The 20,341-nt window shown below is 48.6% G+C and overlaps 1 protein-coding gene across 1 annotated transcript in view; it reads right to left on the bottom strand.

Moving 5' to 3' along the window:
• Rictor (rapamycin-insensitive companion of Tor) overlaps positions 1-17,188 on the bottom strand; it is a 61,359-nt gene extending 44,171 nt beyond the window's left edge. The window contains exons 1-15 of the mRNA XM_077693606.1: positions 17,072-17,188; positions 16,942-16,989; positions 16,208-16,367; positions 15,014-15,336; positions 13,936-14,105; positions 12,668-12,735; positions 12,411-12,478; positions 12,142-12,224; positions 10,985-11,072; positions 10,035-10,125; positions 8,994-9,060; positions 6,913-6,993; positions 5,981-6,081; positions 2,739-3,180; positions 60-458 (exon numbers count right to left, since the gene is read on the bottom strand). Of these exons, the coding sequence (XP_077549732.1) occupies positions 60-458; positions 2,739-3,180; positions 5,981-6,081; positions 6,913-6,993; positions 8,994-9,060; positions 10,035-10,125; positions 10,985-11,072; positions 12,142-12,224; positions 12,411-12,478; positions 12,668-12,735; positions 13,936-14,105; positions 15,014-15,336; positions 16,208-16,367; positions 16,942-16,989; positions 17,072-17,126 (2,244 nt within the window). The 5' untranslated portion in view covers positions 17,127-17,188. The remainder of the gene's footprint in view (positions 1-59; positions 459-2,738; positions 3,181-5,980; positions 6,082-6,912; positions 6,994-8,993; positions 9,061-10,034; positions 10,126-10,984; positions 11,073-12,141; positions 12,225-12,410; positions 12,479-12,667; positions 12,736-13,935; positions 14,106-15,013; positions 15,337-16,207; positions 16,368-16,941; positions 16,990-17,071) is intronic.
• Between the last annotated feature and the right edge of the window lie 3,153 nt (positions 17,189-20,341).

Here is a 20,341-nt window from a genome sequence, read left to right as displayed (position 1 = left end):
ATGAAGAGCTTTAACGCCGCTCCTGCTTTGCCACTGGCCCCAGCCTTTGTCCCCCGTACCTCGGACTTGGCGGTGAGGGCGGTGGAGAGCAGGGAGCGCGCCATGCCGGGCTTGGTGTAGTCCAGCGAGGCCAGCACCAGCTTGAGGTAGACGGGGGGCTCATCCTGGGCCTGGCCGCCCCCGACCAGGGCGGCCAGCTGCTGGTACAGGCCCAGCCGCTCGAGCAGCCGGCCCCCCCGGCCCGAGCTGGCCAGCCGGCCCAGCAGTAGGAAGTAGCCGGCCGAGGCGTGGCCCAGCAGCCGGGCGGGACCCAGAAGCGTGGAGATGAGCGCCCCCGGCTGGCGCACCTCGGCCAGGCAGGCGCACAGGTCGCCCAGCAGGTCCTCCAGCAGCTCCCCGCCCCGAGCCTCCTCCGCCTCCAGCAGGAACTCCACCAGCTGGCAGCCCACCACCGTCACCTGGGCGTGTGGGGCCAGGGGTGCCGCATTTTCGCGCGTATAACCCGCACCAAAAATGCGAAAATGTCAGCGGCAAAGTGGGGGTGCGGAAATACTTGGGGTGTTTTTTTTAATCCAGCTTCGCGGCAATGCACATTGTGCCGGGAAGCTCCTACGCAGTACAGTAAAACCTCGTTATAAGAGACACTCAAGGGACCTGGGAAATGTGTCTCTTGTAACCAAGGTCCCTCGTAAGCAATGTTGCTAACATGGGGAACATGGGAAAACCGACCAAACCGTCTTCATTCAAATGTCTCTTGTAACCAAGTGTCTCTTGTAATGAGGTTTTACTGTAACACTCACTAAGCCCTCCATGGCAGCGATTGCGCAAAACATACAAGGACAAGGAAGGAAAAACAAGGACAAGCACACTCTAACAACTGAATTTTATTGGTGAATTGTGACCTTCGCCTAGCAGTCAGTGTGACTGCAAGGCGCTTCCTAAATATATGCTTGCTAAATTCTGCTTGCTAAATATACGCTTTTTCAGTCTACATAGTACACGATGTGTTGCATGAGCAGGAGCTTTGGTGCAGCCTTTCCTGCATCAAATGTGCGAGCAATACGCGAGGTTTTTTTTTTTTTTTTCCCGGTGGGCTGAAAGTGGGGGTGCGGATTATATGCAGGGGCGGGTTATACGCGCGAAAAAACAGTAAGTGGTTGCGAACACCAGGTACTCGGCCCCTTTCAGCGAGCCTGGTCACCACACTACACTTGCTAAAACGCCAAGAATATGAGTACATTGCCTTTGCACTGCGCTTCTGCTGCCTGTCGCTTAGGCCTACGGAAAGCAGAGTCTGCTACGGCGGATGACGGCGTAAGTCACAGCACGCAGCCTGAACCACACGCGGCCAGGGCAGTGGGACAAGACGTCCATCCACCCAGACTTGGCAAGCGCAGCCACCTAGGTAGTTCAGCAGACTCAACCACCCTCCTCTTTTGAATGACCCGTCTCTCCTTTTTGGCCTACTTAGCACATGGCATATGGCCTTCACCTAACCGGTAAGTACTAGAATGACACGATGCCTCAATAGAACTGTCAGTGGCGTCACATCCCAACCCTGGTTTGGTGTAATGGGAAATCGGTGCAGGAAGCGGAAGGCCGTCTACTGAAATTTTTTTTGCCATGTCCAGGATCTGGACTGCATTTCACTAGATAAGACTGATTTGACACTGACTGCGCGCAAACAGCCCACACATGGACAGTTAGCAGCCCAAATGTGAGGCTGCACACGTTTCCCCCACAAAATGCCTGCCTGCTAGTTTTAAAAAAACTGGAGCGTGAACCCTAACACAGAAGTTGTGCCGTGTTTGACTAGTTGGACAGCTCTGCAAGTGGACCACTCTTTTTCGTTGCGACACAGAAACCATAGCTCAAAAAGAAAAAAAAAAATCAAAGGAAAGAAGAGATCCTAAAACATCACTTCCACAGCTGTTTTAGCAGCAACAAGGAGATTTGGAAAGCAGCAGTGCAAAGCACTAGTAGATGGCCTCTTTGTGAACACAGTTACACGAGGCAACCCACAAGTGCAAATCACAACCAAAAAGTTTGCAGCACTGGAACTTCTATTGCGCATCCTATGCTGCCCAAAATCCCAAACGGAGCTCTTGCACTACAACTAAGATTTCCTACAAGTGCATTTACACAGAGAAGATGGCGAAAGTGTGAATATATTGTTTGCATCTTCCACGGTTCATGTTCCGTGTCCTGTCTCCACGCAACACTACTCATCTTTTGAACACCACAGCACCAAACAGAGCAGACAACAGGAAGCAACTAGAGAGGTGTTGACAAGCAGATGTATATGAGCAAACAACATGGCAGTGTTGTAGAACATGCCTTTTGGTTGGACTATTTCCTCAGAAACATTCCCCTGCATTCATTCCGCAAGAGTTAAAAAAAGAAATAGGAAAGAGCAACACATTTTGACATAGTAAGTTGATGTCTGGGCCGGACGTCACTAACTGCAAAGGAATTGGCTTACTTACATAAAGCACGTGTTGGCACTGGAAGGCAACGGCGGGCAGATTAAGTGTAGTGCATTTGATATCTTGTTTATCTACTTTTATGCTGTAGTGTCACTATGTCTTGCACGTATAAATGTTTTTTCCCAACTATCAGTTGGAAGTCAGCGCTGCGTATGTCCCTTACTCGTACTTGTGTGTGTCTTAATTGCGCTGTAAATTTAACATTTAACATTTTGACAGCCGATGCGAGGAGCGACCACTAATCCTCCTTACCTGGTGGGCGTCCCGTCGCTTGGCCTCCATGAGGGAGAACTGGCGGCTGCTGGGCTTGTAGAAGTGCACGAGGCGCCGCACGAACGCCCGGTGGGGGCCCTCAGCCAGTGCGCGCAGGGCCTCGCTCGGCGAGCGAAGCAGCGTGCTCACCAGGTACCAGTCCCACGAGTTGTACTCTCGACTAAGCACCAACGAGTCCCGGATCGAGCGCAGGGCCCCCTCGTCTGTCTCCCGCCGCAGGCAGCCCTGCAGCCGGGCACGCCCGGCCGCCTCGCAGAAGCCCCCGTCGCCCCCGCCTACGGCCGTTGACCGGCCGCCGGCGCCTGCCCGCGTGGGGCTGCAGAACTGCAGCAGCTGGTCCAGGAACAGGCTGCAGGGGATGATCCCCTTGCGCCGCAGCGCGTGCAGCCGCGACAGCCGGGCCACCGCGGTGCTCGCACGGCTGCACAGGCAAACGCCATACAGCGAATAATTACTGCACTCGCACTGAAGACGGCCGCCGGACAACTGCTGGGGTCAGGGCAGTGAACTGAACAAGTGAATTGAGGCAGGCTAGTTGGTAGTATGATGCTACTTCGAAAAACAGCGCTACAAACGATACGACAGAGTTATAAAACAGCGTGGAAAATGGGACTACAGACAGGGCACACAGACAGCGCCCTGTCTGGGTGCCCTTTCTGCATTCCCGTTTCCCACGCTGTTTTATAACTCAGTTATGTACTACCAACTGGCCCGCCTTCAATCCGTGTTGCAGCCAATACGACAGGAAGAACGATACGACAGCGCAGTGTTTGTCGTTTCTTCCTGTCCTGTCGTTTTTGGCACTGTTTTTCTAAGTAGCAGCGCAGTGGCTTACATGGCACACAATTCCACAGTATGGGTGCAGAGTAAGAACAAGACAGGAAGGGAAAATTCGCTCCTGGGGCAGCTAGACAACGCCGCAAGCACTTGGCCAAGGTTAAGCTAGCAGCATCTGTTGCGCAATGAGAAACTGTGCAGCCGCCACTTTCAGAATTCCACTGCACAGCCAAGAGTTAATTGTGGCTGCAGTTGAACCTCGTAAAAAAACAAACACTGATATAGTGAATTATTGACTATAGCGAATTAAATAGAAACTTTGGTTGGTCACGCTTTATTTCAATGACACTCAACGAAACTGAAACCATGAGAGCCGCACGTGGTATCGTATATAACAAAGAAATATTTGACCAGAATTCTGAGAAGCTACTTAGAAAAAAAAAAAGAAAAAGGAAACACTGACCAAAACCACAGAAGTATAAAAAGGCAGTTTCGTTTGTGGACACTGCGAAAAACTTCATCCTGCTTAGTGCTGTGAGTAGCCACCAGTCGAAGATCCCATCCTTCATCAAATAGTAAGGATGCAGGCCTGTTTTGCCAAGTGAACTTTGTTCTGTTGTAATTTCACGTACTCATGTTCCAGATCATTGAGGTTGACATGCAAACAAGGAGAAGAGTAAGGGTTCACTTCTTTACAGTGGATTTGAAGCCTAAAAAAATGCATTTTTGTAGTAATCTTGCACGGGCCAGATTTTCGATTTGTTAGAGCCGATTTTTACCTCTACGGTTACAACGAATATCGGATATAACGAACTTATTTACTGCCCCGATACCACTTCACCATAACCAGGTTCGACTGTACTATCATTTCATTCACCAGGAGCCACTATCACCCCCTTCGCCACCGCAGTTGCAAAGAATTGCGGTCTGCACTGGTTTTCATCGCAACTCTAGCCGGTCACTTGCGTGCACATGCTGCAATAAGTGTTTCACCTCCTACGTATATTCTTCCTCCGTGATGGACAATAAGGCACGCGCACACACACACGCACATTCTCGTTTCACCTCAATAAGCTTAACCCCTACGCATGCCCCGGCAACATTTGACCCTTGGCAATGTCAATTTCTTGCACACACCTGTTGGGGTGTTTTGCGAGAGGTTAGAGCATGACACTAGATACCGCTTCATCGAGGCAAAGTGCACAGTAGCACAAGTGGTGCTTCCACGGTGGCTAAAAGGTTCCCTAACAACCACACACAAAAGGTAAGAGAACAGGCTCCCACTGGCCCCAAAAATTTTCAGGTAACGTGCCCAGTGCCTGACCCTGAGCAAGCAACCTCTGCAGCCTGTAAAGCCAATGCCTGCTTGCAACAGCGAAAGGGCAACTGGGAAGCGAAGGACACGTTCATCCGCCTCAACTGTACCACTGCATACTCTAGATCATCAAGGGGGTGTTAAAGGCCAACTTCCCTAAAATTTCACCTCGACCAAATTTAATTTTGGGGCGAAGCACCTTATGACCTCGCTTCGTCCGTGGCTTCTCCCTTGGCATCCGTGTACACAGCGTTGCGCATACGAGAGGAGCATTGGATTGGGTTGGATTGGATTGGAATTGTATTTACTGTACACACGCGTTGTCACTCACTTACATTTGCGAGTGACCAATGCCACGGGTGATTTACGGGAAGAACGATCCCCAGTGCTTCGCCCACTCGCCATGATTCACTTCGTGGAGATGTGTGAATTTTTAACGTGTAGTACGTACCCCCCAAATCAGCTGGGACACGAGTGGTAGCCCCGTGAAACGCCTGGTTAATCAGTCAGAAGCGTTTAAAAAAGCTCCGCCGCAGACCACGCTCCATCTGCTGGCGGATCGCGTAAACAGCCTGTGACGCTCCAGGTGGCGGGGGCTTTTTCCCCTGGCCAGCCACGCAGCTGGAGTACTGGTCGAGCTCTGCTCCAAACGCTTCACCCATTTGCTTCCCTGTGCGCGCATAGAGCTTGCGTGCAGGCTTGCTCCCGAGCTGCTGACCGCCCAGCCGCTCACCGGCCGGCTGCAACGTCCTTTTAATGGTTGCGCTTCCCTCGATTTCGGTTTCAAAATTTTTGCTGACCGCTTGCGGCGCCCACGCGCGTATTTCGGCTGTCGTATTTTGCATCTTGGTTTCTTTTTAAGCAGACTATACGGAAATAGGGTTTTCAAGAGGTCGAAATTTTCAGCGCGGCTGGCCTTTAAGCAAGGATCACTACACGCTTTCGCACTCCTTTTTCGTCAAGGTAATTTTTATGCATTGCCATTTTTCAGCAGAATCTCAATCGGTGGAAGCTTAACCGGCAGATGTTCTCCGGCTTTAAACTGAAAACAGGGAACACAACTTTGATAGAAACACGAAGAACAGCTTCCACGAGGCTGTGCCCAGTGTGCGCATGCGTTTGGCCTTACATGCGTTTCTCCTGTGCGGACCCAAAGGCTGCTGCTTGTGACATCAGAGTGGGCAGGCAGTGGCAGTGACGACTAGCTTCCGAGGGCAGGCTCACACTCGCCTGTCGAAAGGGGAAAGGGGCACAGGGCAACATCTTAGAACGCTGTCAAGTGGCCTGTTTAAACAAAAGGGCAACGCTAGTCTAGCCATTTACAGCTGCTGCGAGAAAAGCTTACTTTCTTCACCATACTTGACAACCCAAAGGAATGGAGTCGGTGGGCGTCCTACTGACCAGGTTTGGGGAAGTATGGGTTACCAACAATGGCCTGAGTTGAATAGCCTCAGAGACATCTGTGCGACTGGCATCAACAATCTGCTCTGACAAAAGATCTAACTCACACAGACTTCACTCATTACAGTCATCTACTCTTGCTTTCTCCATTCTGCGATTGTCCCTCACTTTATCTGTAATTTTGCTTGCCTCTGCAAGAATACCATGCCTGCTTCAATACATCTTTTTTGTTAACTGTACAAGCTAGTCTGCTGTACTTTTCCCTCAAACTAACACTTGCCACTTCAATTCATTGCCCCAGAGCATAGCCTACTGACCTCGGGCTTTCTCCCACATTACATTTGCACAATGCACGTGAAGAGAAAAGGCAAATTCCATTGAATTTACACACTAGCACAGAGGAGTGCACAGCACATTGTTGCCAAGGCCTGCTGAAATGTTTTGCTACATACAGCAGTTAGTATAAGCAGTTTTAAAAAGCACAGAGGCACAAAGCTCAGTATTCCTCGATTCCTAATTGCCTTGCAGAAATGGTTAAACACCACAACCTCCCTTTTTTAAGTACTTTCCAAAGGTTCACTGAAACATCAAAACAACGAAGGACAAAGCAAGAATACACTCCTCTATTCGGCAAAAATTTTAAAAGGAATGCAAGCGTACCATGTAAAGTAGTTCCGCCAAGAGTATTGTCGCTTGAATGGCCAGGGCCTCTTCACTGGACACAATAACTTCAACTAGTGCCTAAACACCACAGAGAGGAAAAGTGCAATGTTTAAAAAAATTGCAGAGCTGCTTATTAGTACGAACCCTAGCGCAAGAAGGGTTTAGGCTGACGGCTTCACGCTCAAAGAAGTGTCCAGAAAAACGCACAGCGCAGCACATGAAAGGTCTCTCGAAGCTCGCTCACACAATAATGGGTCGCCAGAGAGAAAGCGCCTTGAGAAATCCCAATCCTCCGTAAAATGACGAACGGCGTTCGCAAACCAAGTGCACACCAGCTTTTGCTCACTGTGAAACCAAAGGTCAGCGTCTTCACCCAAACCCTTCTAACACCAAGGTCGCATCGGTCATACTAAATCAACAAACGTGCACACGAGAAATACATCGCAGGCCGAGACGCCTCACCAGTGAAACTTGAACATAACATTCGCATGTGTATGGATATCGGAAAATTCAAATTAACTCTGCAAACAGCGTTTTCTACTCCGCCAGATTTGCAGTACACCTTTGCAGCTCAAAGTGTTTGCGTTATCTTTTAAAGTGAGAAAATTGAAAACAAGCAACAGGAGATGAAGGCTTTAACGCCTTCCTGCCCACGCCTATTCAAATCAATAGTATACTCTCGAAGCTTTCAAGTTCAAATTTTAATGTTTTTCCGTTCGAATTTGCCGCTTTTTGAGAGTGCGCTCTGACAACTAGAGCCATCTACTGAGTGGTAGACACACTTACATCCTCTTGTTTGTTTTTGCGCGCACCGCGATTTTTCAAAGCACCGCCGGTGTCATGTGACAGGTGCTCAGATGATACGGAGATCGTGTCGTCATCGCGCACTACGGTGCCACGGAAACGCTGCACATTTAGATTGATTGATTGTAGCTTTTAATGCGCCAACGGGCGATGAAATGCCCTGTAGTGGAGGGCTCTGGTACACAGGGGTGTTTTCGCTTTTCGCTTATATCGGAAAAGCAGCCACCGCGACCGGGAATCAAACCCACATGCTGCATTTTTAGTGATTTAGACAATTCTACATGTGATTTTTTTCGATGACATTAGCAGCACTGACTCCGCAGACAACTTTTCATCATCCGATTTCAGCACCAAAAGTGACTGCGCACCACACCCACCAAGAACCTGAGACCCCTGTTCAACACAAGCCCCGGAAAATGCAGAAGTATCGAAACTGTAAATTGCGTTACGAACAAAAAAGAAGAGTGGAGCAGAAAACCAATAGTTTCTGCAATGCGTGTGTGGCCAACCTATGTTTCAAGGAACTGCATTGCACGGTGGCCCGAAACACATTAGTGCTAACATTTGTTTTGTAAGTCAAGAAGTTTTAGTTAGGCGTTTTATATTTCCAGGACTTTTGCATTGATAGCATATGTTCAAAATTTATATCTTAATATGCTGTTTTTTTCTGTGAGGAGCAACACCGCCATTTTTGCTTATTTTTTGTATTTGTCCCAGAACAATCCTGTACAGTGTTTTTGTTTTGTTTTTTTCAAATAAAAATTCCTGCTTGAAGCAATTACCACTGCAAAGGAAATTTACTCTTCCACAATTCGATACCACAGAATTATATGTTGCATAATTTTTGCGACAGGGAAAAAATTGCTTGCTAGAGTACCCACAACCACTGCTTTTGCCGTGAGTTCATAGCAACTAGAGTTTTTATAGCAACTGAGCATTTATAGCAACTGAAGGAAGATATCTGAGAACCAGCTAGACGGACGGGTCTTCTCTCGTTCACAGTGCTGACAAAAACGAAACGCAACCTATCTGCACACAACAACCGCTCACCTATCTGCACACAACAACCGCTCAGGCATTCAAAGCAAGAACACAACCAGGATTAATTGCTGTTTGACGGAAGGATCACAACTGGCGCACTGCACACCCCCATCACCTTGGCCAACGCTGCCCCACCCTTCGTGCAATCCCCTCGGCTCTTCAAGTCACAAATAAACCAACGAAACTTCTCACATGCGATGAGCAAACTGCGAATACGAAACAGCCACACTCACCTCGAGGATACCGGCTTGTACAAAGGCTAGCAAAAGAAGGGCTAAGTAGTTTGCTACTAGATTGGACCTGGAAGAAAAGAGGGTGCCAGTCAGACAGAGCCCTGCAAATACACCCTTCACAGGGCCCCCAACATTGGGCCACAAAGTGAGCGAATAATGTTCGGAGCTCAACGTTGAGGGTAAAGGTATAAGCCAATCAAACTGGTATCCCATTTTAGAGGGAGAGCACCTCTCCAATTGGACACATTAACCGACAATGCCGCATAGGTCAGTTGCCAATAGTACTTCTTGCTTTCAATCAAACATTTTGGCACAGAAGTTATTAAAATTGCTGCATTGTCACCTCGAAGATTGTAACAACATTGTCATGGAAGAGAATTATTTGCAACAGGCCACGAGGTTATTCTCATTAGTAGGTCTTCGACAATCCCTGGTCAGCCTGAGAACTCGTTTAGAGTGCCCGCAGTCACACGACAGGAAACACGTTTGCGCAGAGCGAACTCTGATGAAACTGAGGTCAAGAAAATGCAAATTACTGAACTGCATTTTAAGCAAGAACCATTTTCAGGGGAAAAAAACGATTGATAACAGACAGTAGATTCCCCACCTCTGGACAGAAAATCTTGTAACTTCCTTAGTTCTATCTTGGGCCACACAACACTCTTAAAATTCAAGGCAGTTCTGCAGTCTTTCGTTTATTTCGCCAAACCAGGTTGCAACAACTACTGGTTGCGGCAGTGACCATTCGCTGGCCTGTCATTTTTATAAGTGGGCTTGAGTAGGACTCGGTGCAAAAAGAGCTAATAACTTGTGGTTCAACTTTCAAATTCAACGTTTAAAGAAGGAAGCAAAAATCTTCTTGGCACTGATACGCTTGTTTCTAAAGATACACACTCCATGTCCCACCCAAACTTCATTAAGGAAGAATAATCTGGCGATTGGACTCGTTCAAAACGATTGATTATAATTGCAATGCACAACATACACAAAAACCCAACACTTGATTCAAAAATTTAAGGAAAGAAAGCAAGACGAACGCACCTATGCTTGGATGGCGGTGGTAAAAGGTCTAGTGCTTCGGCCACCACAAACCCCTCGTACAACTTCCACGACTCTCGTAGAGCTGTTCGGTCTGAAATTTTTTTGTTTTGTTATTATTGCACAGCAAACGAGCAGCAAAATAAATCAAGAGCTTTTGTTGAAGAAAGAAGTACAACTAAGCAGCCTATGTAGCTAAACGGAAGAAATGGAGAGACAATCCTCTGAACAAAACTTCCCTTACTACAGCTTCCCTTGCTATACGTTACTCAAAAGTGCATAGCCCTGACCAGCACTAATGACCGAGCCAACAAGACAAACTTGACAACTAGGCAGGTGCTCTCGCTCGGCAAAGGCTAGCCAAACGAAAATAAAAAAATTAATAGTAAGGCCATGCTAATACCCCAGTTTCGAGTTCTAGTGGTGAATGACTGAGTGAATATTCCATATCAAAGGTTTCACAGCAGCCTTCAAAGCCACGAATCATTTTGAAAATTGAAAAAGGGTGCATGTGTCCTATTCAACGCTCATTTAGAGACCTTTAGACAACAGCTGGAATTAGTGCCAAATGCAACAAAAAAGAGCCACTGCCCTCTCTGTGCTCCATCTAAGATGAAAGAACCGCACCTTTATTACACGACCCAGCAGCACCCTCACATGCACACATCGGCATTCCTTGGTTTAGAATACCCCGAGACAGTGGCATTTCGTCAACACTGGTACAGAAAGTACAAATGCCAGCAGTTATTGTTCATTTTACACCTCTTTCTCAAGAAGTCTAAGTGCATTTGCACTGCTGGCCCATCTCGCCTTTCAGATATACACCATTTTTTTCGCCGTTTGGGAACCACATCGCATCGCATTCCCTCTGAGCTGAGGCTTTCCTGCTTGCACCAGCAGAAGTACGCAGATGCAAACGATTTCAAAAAGATTCCGAGGGGAAGGAAACCCACCGGCCGACTTGATGGCAGATTCAAAGTCACTCGTCCACTCTGGAGGGCGCAGGCAGAAGACGTCAAACAACAAGGCCAGGATGTTCTTCTGCGTGAATTAGAGAAGAGCCGCGCTGGTCTCAACCCAACCGGGCCACACTGCTGCACACGGAAACGGATGCCCAAGCTACTCCCTCACAAACGCATAGTCAAAGCAGCAATCTCAGCCTCGTTTCTCGTGACTTCGAAGACGACACCCAACCTTGCTTCATTTCAAACACCAGCAGCAAACTTGCAAATTGTAACGCACCCCGCATCGAAATAGGCTGCACAGTTCGAAAAAATTAAAGCCGTTCCACTCAATGTGAAAGCTGTCGGAAGTGCAGAGCAGTGATTCGCCATAATGGGCTGTAGCGCCATAATACGCTCACTGCTACCACCCAGCGCATTTCAAATTTCCCGCCTCCGCAGTGCTCGCACACCCCCTGCCTGAAACTGCACCAGCGGGAGTTCTGTTCTTTCTGTGCTTGCTTTTCCTTCCGCACATGCCAGCGTTGCACTGCCACTTTTTTTTCGCTTACTATTGTAAAAACCAACCCAACAAGCGTTCCTAACTAAATGAATGCGGGCGCTGCCGGTTAATTACGTCTATTTTGCCTCAAATGTACCCGCAGTTTTCTTTATGCTAAAGAACGGGGAGATGTATGACAAGCGGCAGCAGTTTACGGGTTTCGTACGCTTATGACTATATGAACCGCTTGGCTTTCGAAGTCTCTGGGTTACACCGCGACGACTGCCGCTATAACAGAACGCCGTGAGGCTCTACTTGGGTCCAGCAAGCGAGCTACGACAAGGCGAGCCCCTAAAGTGCTATTTAAAACAGCATTTGGACTTGACACCCCAAACAAACACGCGATCTGGCCGACGACAAGAGGGTCGTGGGCTTCTGCGAACACACCGTGGCGAAAGTGAAAATTCTTCCCAGTGACAAGGCAGCCAAGTAAGAGCTACAGCAGGAAGAGCTTGCACAAAACCACCAACTCAAGGCCAACATAAGGGGTGACAACTGCGACAGCAGCTTGTTCAGGCTGGGGCCATAAAATTCAAGCCCATTGAACTCCGGCTGCAGCAGTGTCCTACCACACAAAGCAACAATGCAGCTCGCCTCAGGCACTCACCCTCGTCTCGGGAAGGGGAAGGCACAGAACTTCTACCAGGGACTGCAGACCAGAAGGCGGGGGCTTGCAGAAGTACACCATTCCTGAGAACGGGGGTGGGGGACAACGCTCACAAACCGCCAAACACTGCCGCCCTCTTTTAAGTGGAAAATGTAGCAAGGAGAATTCTAAAGGAGCCTCAATGCAGCAACGCTGCGCCTACTCACCCACAGTTTTATAAAAGCTAACCATGCACCCATTACAGCGAGTGAAGGAATGGGGCGACTCACCGGGCCAGGATCTCAGGACCGAAGTCATGGCGATCCGACTCGCCTGAAACCTCAACTCCCTGTCGTCACTGTAACCGAGGTAACAAACACGATACAATTCAGTAAACGTTAACGTAATAATGACACCGAGATAGCAAACAGGCTACACCCGCATCGAACAAACGTTCACAAGGCACGACTTGTGCGAAATGCCACCCAAAATGAAGGCAATGAAGAACGCCGACGTGACCAAGTGCACAGAACAGAAGGGGTCCCACCTCAAGGAGTTCTCCGGTGCATCCTCGCCATACCGGAAATGGCTGTCGGTGAACGGGGCCACGAGGTACTGCGAGAGGACAGGGAGGGCAGGCTCACGTTCAGGGCACAGCGCTTCTCCGCTCAACCCTCAACACAGCAGGGAAACTAATCACCCGTTCGTGCGCTTCACCTTACAGCCTGGCCATTGCGAGAACGACTACAGTGGAAACTTTCAAGGCTGGGGGTACAATCAAAGTGTGTTCCTACATCCACTTTAATGGTTGCTCAAAATGTTTTTGCCCTAAATTTCATTTCTGCCAGTCCCCAGAAACAAATGCATTTACGTAGCTTTATAGTACTTGGAAAGTAAAAGTGTGTGTCACAAAAAAAAAAGGCCGAAGCATGACGAAACAAGGAAGTGTTCAATTATTATTCCTTATTACAGTTAAATCTCGTTATAACGAGTGGGCTATAACGAAATAATGGATATAACGAGCAAATTGCAATTCCCCTCGGAAGTCTCCATAGAAACCAATGTATTTCAAAACCTCATCTTACAGGGTAAAATTTGCCCGTTACCAGACATAACGAACAAATTTTGAAGGGGAAATGAAATTTTGAGCCAGTTTCACGACAGCGCGAAAAGCAGATTTGAGACGGTGCACAACGCGACACCTCGCATTTAGCAGTTCAAAACTCCTGCCACGCATCTTCCAGCAACTCGTGCAAAGCTGAACAGCGCGCCATGCATCCACTGTGCCCTCGACACCTATCGCGCCTTTCTCTCGCTGCACACGACACGCGGCCAATGCACCCGGCAATGCACAGTCGCAGGTGAGCAGGCTGCAGTGTGCTCACCTGCGACTGTTGTCACTTGCCAACGTGCACCGCGGGAGCCACGTTGCGGAAGTTATGTGCGCTTTTCTCTTTTTTCCCCTTTTTGAGTGCTTCAGCCTCACTTTTTATTGTGCTGCACGCGTGAATGGAGCAGCATGAATGCACCAGGCAGGAAGCAAAAGCGGAAGACTATAATGCCAGACCAGAAAGCTGCTAGGATAAAAGCCGTCACATTGGGCACAAAGATGAGCGAGCCATCTCTCAAATCAGAAAGGTGCATCAATGGCCAATTACAGACTTCTTTGAGGCAAGGTCTGTTTGAAGTACGAGTTACGTATTTTGAACTGCAATAAAGTAGGTGGCAAACTTTTACTTTGTGTCCATGGCCCCTCGAAGGCCTCGGATGGCAGACTAGCCCAATTCCCGGGGACTGTGAAGGAATGGCACGCACCTCGAGGTCGATATCCCGGGCGAGCAGCTGCCGAGTGGCGGGGTCGTTGATGGAGTGGAAGATGACGCTCAGCATGGCTTCTGCCAGGGGCGGGTGCGGGCAGTCCAGGACCCCCTGGAGCAGCGTCCGGAAGCCGCCCGTCTCCACGCACAGCCGCGGGTTGAGCAGAGCTGCAGAAAGTGGGGGGAGGGCAAGGGAGACACTCGACAAAACGCATCTCTCGGGGTACAGAGAAACATTGCAATGCAAGGCTTCAGCAGCAGGTGCAGAGGTAGCTTACGCCGTTATTTGGTCCCCTAGACAATACTGGTATCATACGAAATTTAAATTACAACTAATCAAGCAAAATATGCCTGGTTGTTCCCTCTACTTGCACATGCATGAGTCGGCTACACACTCTCTTTTTCTCTCCACCCTAAGATCACTGAAAGGCTTATCCTCGGACTACCTGTGGACTGGCATTTTGTTAGTTTTTATTTTTGCATATTACGAGATTCATGATTCCGTTTCCGCACTGAACACTTTTTTATGTATCTCCTATAACAATGCCCTCTGACAATGTAGTAAGCTGAAAAAATAAAAATAAAAATAAATAAGTAAATAAGTAAATAAACAAATTCATACGGCGTGGGGAATCCTCAGACTACCCGTGGACTATCTGTGGTGAGTCGGTGACCGTAAATTAGAGAGCACCACTGAGCAGCAAAAAAGGCGATCAAATAACAGACAATGCACCGGTGAAAACCGTTGAAGAAATTCGGCAGCAAGTGAATAGAGCAGAGGTGTTCGTAGACAACTCTTCTGGCTATGTTTTTCTGATCAAACACGGGAGCTGCATCCCTTACTTGCGGGTTCATAAACCTACTTTGCACGCCCTGATCTTCAACATTTACTTGCGCTCATGCAGAGTGACCCTAAGCCATGCATGGTAATTCAAGAGTGCCAGTGTTCTCGTATCGAGCGTGTGCCTGCCGAGCTCGCCGGGCGTGTGAACGTGCAACTTCGCCATTGAAACCTCCCGTTGCCATCACCTCCCGTTGGGGGCAAATTAGAAATGAGAGAAGTGATAGGTGCGCACCCAGCTCGCAGATGGTGGCCAGGCAGGCGCGCACGAGGTCATCGCGCTCGCGGGCGCCGTCAGCGGCCACGGCCACAAGACCGCGCGCCAGCTGCGGGGGCAGGTCGTGGGGCGCCACGGCCACCAGGCGACGCACAAGCCGCAGGGCCTGCAGCCGCTCCGTGCGGCTCTCGAGGGCGGCGTCGAGCGCACGCGCCACCAGCAGCGGCACGTGCGCGGCCACCAGCGCCCGGGCAGCCTCCGCATCCCGCACCAGGTGACGCAGTGCCCGCAGGCAGCCCGCCCGCACCTCGCTCGCCTCGTGCACCAGCAGCACTCGCAGGCTGCGAAGGCGACAAGGCAATGTTAAGGGGATGAAGGGACACGACACGGTACGCTCGTCGGCCCGAATTATTACTCCGCAGGCAGCACGATTCCCAGTGGTACCCTTCATGTCCGTTTCAGTCGTGACATAGGTGCACTCGAGAAGTCTATGGCCAATGACGTGAGCAGGAACCGACACCCCCCGCCCTTGCTTCTGCTGCATCACGCCTGACCGTCTGCTTTCAGCCAATCAGGGCTCGCTGGAAATTCGAAATGGACAAAACTGAGAATTCAGCCCCGGAGAAAGAATTCCGAGTGCTGTCTGTTTAAAAAATGCCCACTTCGTATCCGTTTCATGACAAGACATAGTTGCAATCGCACGACCTTTAATCTGTACCACTGTGCATAAGAAAACCCTGCTTCACTTGCGACACATGCAAGTCGTCGGCGCTAAGAGCTCGCTCGAAGTGGACACATTGAAACAGACATGAAACGGACAGAACTCAGCACTCCAACCCAGAACACGAGACCTCAATCCTCGATGATTGTACGGTTTAAAACGCCGACGCAACGCAGGCGATGAGGCACGCCGTAGTGGAGGGCTCCGGATTAATTTTGACCACTTGGGGATGTTTAACAGGCGCTGACATCTTATACAGAGACTTCAATCCTAATGCAACCTAAAAATTAAACTAATACAACCTGCAAATGAAGCCGACGAGCCCCACGTTTGAGTGTTGTTTCGTGCATAGCATGCACAGACAGCCGGAGAATTAACTTTAGAAAATGCACGATTAAAGAAAAGGTTAGAGCTCAACCACTGCCCGGCAATTTTTAGCAACCATTTGTAAATGTCTCACTCGTGAAAAACGACGCTTGAGATGCACTTACCAACAGAATAAGTCTTCAAGAGTGAGCCCCAGCTCTATTTCCGGGACAATCTTTGGGCTGAGCTTGACGAGACAGTTGAGGAAGGCTAGTTTTCTCTGCTTGGTGACTCCGTCCTGGCGCACCAAGTAGATGAGGATCTCTCTCAAGTTGTCCGCCACGCCTGCGTGAGTTTCGGTTAAGTTTACGCCGCGTAAGTTAGAAAAGAGCAACACTGAAATAAATGGAAAACGTGAACACTGTGTCGCTCGTTGTTGAAAATACGGCTCACACATTAGCACATCTTCGCGTGCTCAGAAACCGAGTTTCACCGATATGCGAGACTCCACTACGAAACTTATGCGCACATCGTTCTAGTTAGGTGCCAGGAAAACACAACATCAAAAAGGTTAGTTTGTTGCTCCAAGGCGATCACTGAGATCTGGGCGAGTTTAAAAAAGGCAGCTCTGCTGAGTTTCACCGCAGGTTTGATTGCCATAACCACTGGGCGGCAAAATAATGAGTTCAAGCAGTTCCAACTCCCAACATCAAAACAGCACGGAGTGGTCGAGGATAAATGAAAAGTTAACTGTGCAAGAAGGTCAATCTACAAGGAAAGGGTAGTTGATCCACCTTAAGGCGACAGCTGTCAAAGCACAATAGAGCCACAGGAAAAAGCATTCATCTGCAAACATGCCAAACGCACAGACGAGTACGAAAACACAACCATAAACGTTTAGCAAATTGATAAGCCTAACCTTTGGTTAAATCAAGGTGAACCGTTTCCTCCTCGCTGTCATGGCGTCCTGTGGTTAAAAGGCACAGTTAGGTCACTTCCGAAAGTATTGTAAACACAAAGCACGGTGAGTAAATGCGAAACAAGCTTACTTCTTAGAGAACGACCGCCTCTCGAGCTCCGCTGGCGAAACATGACGTGCGCCATGTTTACTGGGAGGCGTTCCGGTTTGCGGACGGAGGCGCCAAATGCGGTCTCACGGAGAACCACAGTAGGCACGAAAAATAACATTATCAGCCTTTATCTCGCTGGACTCTTTATATGTTCGCTTATCTCTCTTCATTCCTGCAATTGCGGTAAATATTAGGCTGAAGCAGAGAATGGCAATAATAGTTAATCGATTGATTCGCGCCGACGCTACGCAGGCGATGAAGCGCGCCGTGGAGGCCTCCGGATTAGACTGGGGATCTTTAACGTGCGCCGAAATCTCGAGCGCACGGGCGTGTTCGCCTTTCGCCTGCATTGAAAAGGCGGCTGTCGCCGGAATGACAACGATGAGATTATATTATGTATTTTTCGTGCCAGAGTCTGCTTGCTGTTCAGCGTCCAAAAACTAAAATTCAAATTTTGGCGCGCCGAATCTGTGCATGCGCTATGAAGCGCGTGGTTGTGAAAGCCCTGGAGGGCCACGGATTAATTTACACCGCACCGAAACCTCGACACAAGGGTGTTTTCATTTTTCGTCTCCATCAGAAAAACGGTTTCAAGGGCCTAGCTGGATCGAACCATGGGCTCATGGACTAGCTGAATCTCCCCGGTGTGGCGAAAACAAAGATAGTGAAGCACTACTCTGACGGCCGAGCCATGAAAGTGAAGCCTGTTGTATGTGGTTAGGTAATGAGAATGACTTGAGATCTTGTACGCTGGCCCGGCAACTGGCGAACCGGCCATGGCCAAATCTAGCCGAGTAGATATATATTGCTAGAGCTCCCTCATGGAATGGTACAAAAATATCAAAGAACTGTACGTGTCAGAACAAATTACAGGCTCTTTTTGAACATGTGCACCAGATTCGGGCATTCTTCGGCACTGCAGTGAAGTTGTAAAGTTGTAACCCCCCCTCTCTCTCTCTCTCTCTCTCTCTCTCTCTCTCAAGTCTACTTGTTCCATTATTCATTCCTGATAATGAAGAGACAACTACACCAACTCAGGTAGTCTCTCATCGATGATGCCACTTTGTAATTTTGTTCCTGTACACATTCTTTTTTTCATCCACACCGTACACAAGCCAGGACCATATTCTGGATAACCGGCAGCGGTCACTATTTCGGATAAGATCATCAGTTCTTCAGCCTCATCGCTCACCTTCCCTGGATCGCCTAAAAATTCGCTTATAGCAAATTCTTCTTATAGCGAATTCTGACAATCATCCAAACTGTATGTACGTACCCCCATTCACACTCACGAACTTCCGGGCTGCCTGTCGTAGAGGGAGAGAGAGTAAAACTTAATTGAACGTACTTGGAATTCAGCATCGGTTCTCACTAGAGCCACTAAATAGCTAAACCTCATCTAGTGGCTCTAGTTCTCACTACGCAGTGGCGCCATACGGCGGGCAACAACTATGCTCACGAATAAGCCTGCGCCCTTCCTTCCCAGGGTTACCGGGGTACACTTTGCACATGTACTCCTGGTCACCTTCCAAGGCATCATTCAACATGTTAACGTGCCGTTAGACAATCCCTCCCTCCTCTTCCTCATATACTACTCGAACACGAAGATACTACCCTTCGTGTGTAGAATTCACGCATACACTCTCTTTTACCCCTCCCGGCTACATTACCTAAATCCCACCAAAAACCGACACCCTAACCCACATCATCATCTGGTGTGCTCACAACCCAGCCTTCCAACATTTTAACACCAAAGTGTTTTATTCCGGGAGACACGAAGATATCACTGACGTCATATCCGTCACGGAAATGACGCCAATACAACGAAGCAAGTGGCCTGTAAAGGGTTCACCCCTGCACACAGGGTCTTCTTGCGGGAAGCAACCTTTAGTGTTAAAGAGTACTTTTTTCTTAGGGTTGTTCGTTTTCAGGTTTTATATTTTAACACGAAAGTGTTTTATGCCGGGATACACCAAGATTTCACTGACGACATATCCGTCACGGAAATGACGCCCCTACACCTTTGTCGAAGCGACCCGCCAGCAGGACGTCGCTCGCCAAGCACACCCACAAGACAGCCGCCGACCCGCAAATCATGCTCAGCTGCAGATTTCGCGGCATATTTCACTTTCGTGTTTTACCGATTCCAAAGACAATCAACCACAGTTTTTTTCCTTCCCTCTTCCCCCTCCAGAGGTGTAGGTGAACCTGATGACCAGCGCTGACCTGGACGCCCAGCTGACCTGGACTATACTGGACTGCAGGGCAGAGCCCACTGAGTCGTCACTGAGCTTATGGGCTAAGGGACCACAACCACTGCTTTGCAAAATAAAGTTAGGTCGTCGCCATCCTCGTGAGTGCCTGTTCTCATGGGCCTTCATTTTTGTCGCAAATATTATAAGCCAACCAGAGAGACTGTTTTTGACGCCATCTTAGCGTAGCGGCACCCAAGCAAAGCTGGTAATCAAGCCTCGCCCGTCAACGCTGCCTCTGGTGAAGCTTTCCCACCTTGCATTAACACGGTCGGCTTGAACCTTTGGTGGAGGATTAAAAAAAGCCTAATTTGAATTATTCGTGCAAATGAGGCTTGCTGCAGCGTTTTTTTTTTTCGTGCTTTGTCAAAAACGACGACAAAAAAAATTTCTGTAGTTTTGTCGTATTTTCGCGTGTCATACTGTCGTCTTGTCATATTCTTGTAGGGTCGAGATTCTGATGTTCTGTCACGTGTCGCATTCCTTTCCTCATTTTGGTGTTCGTCGTGCCGAATTCCTGTCTTGTGATCCTGATGTTCCATCAGTAGTTGCACATGGTTTGAATGTAATTGCCCATTGAGACGGGTAGCAGCGTAAATGGCAGCTCTGTTGTGTCTACAGGAATGTTTGTCGTTGAGAAAATTGACTTTGTCGTTACAACAGAAATGTGTGTCGTAACAACAGATGGTTTTGTAGTAACAATAGGACTTCTGTTGTCACAACAAAGTTTTTTGTAGTACGACTAGAACTCTTGCTAGGTTTTTGAAGTATTCCTGTTGTGATTTTAGACTAGGAATGCCCATGGGCAAACATTTACATATTTCTAGTCGTATTTCTATTCGTATTTCTAGCCGTATATTTCTAGTCTAGTCTGTGCCTCTTGCCGGCAACACAGGGGCTGCCCAATGCAAAACTGACCATCACGCTCAAAATTACTGCATTTTTCAGAGTCGCCAGTACGTCTTTTACAGTGTGATGAATGAGGGATTATTTTTTT

The sequence above is a fragment of the Haemaphysalis longicornis genome, unplaced genomic scaffold (genome assembly GCF_048455015.1).
Source record: "Haemaphysalis longicornis isolate Haplotype H1 unplaced genomic scaffold, Haemaphysalis longicornis Haplotype H1 scaffold_12, whole genome shotgun sequence".
In the NCBI taxonomy this organism is placed as follows: Eukaryota; Metazoa; Arthropoda; class Arachnida; order Ixodida; family Ixodidae; genus Haemaphysalis; species Haemaphysalis longicornis.
The sequence above is the reverse complement of the archived record's forward strand: the minus strand, read 5'-3'. Positions and strand labels throughout refer to the sequence as shown.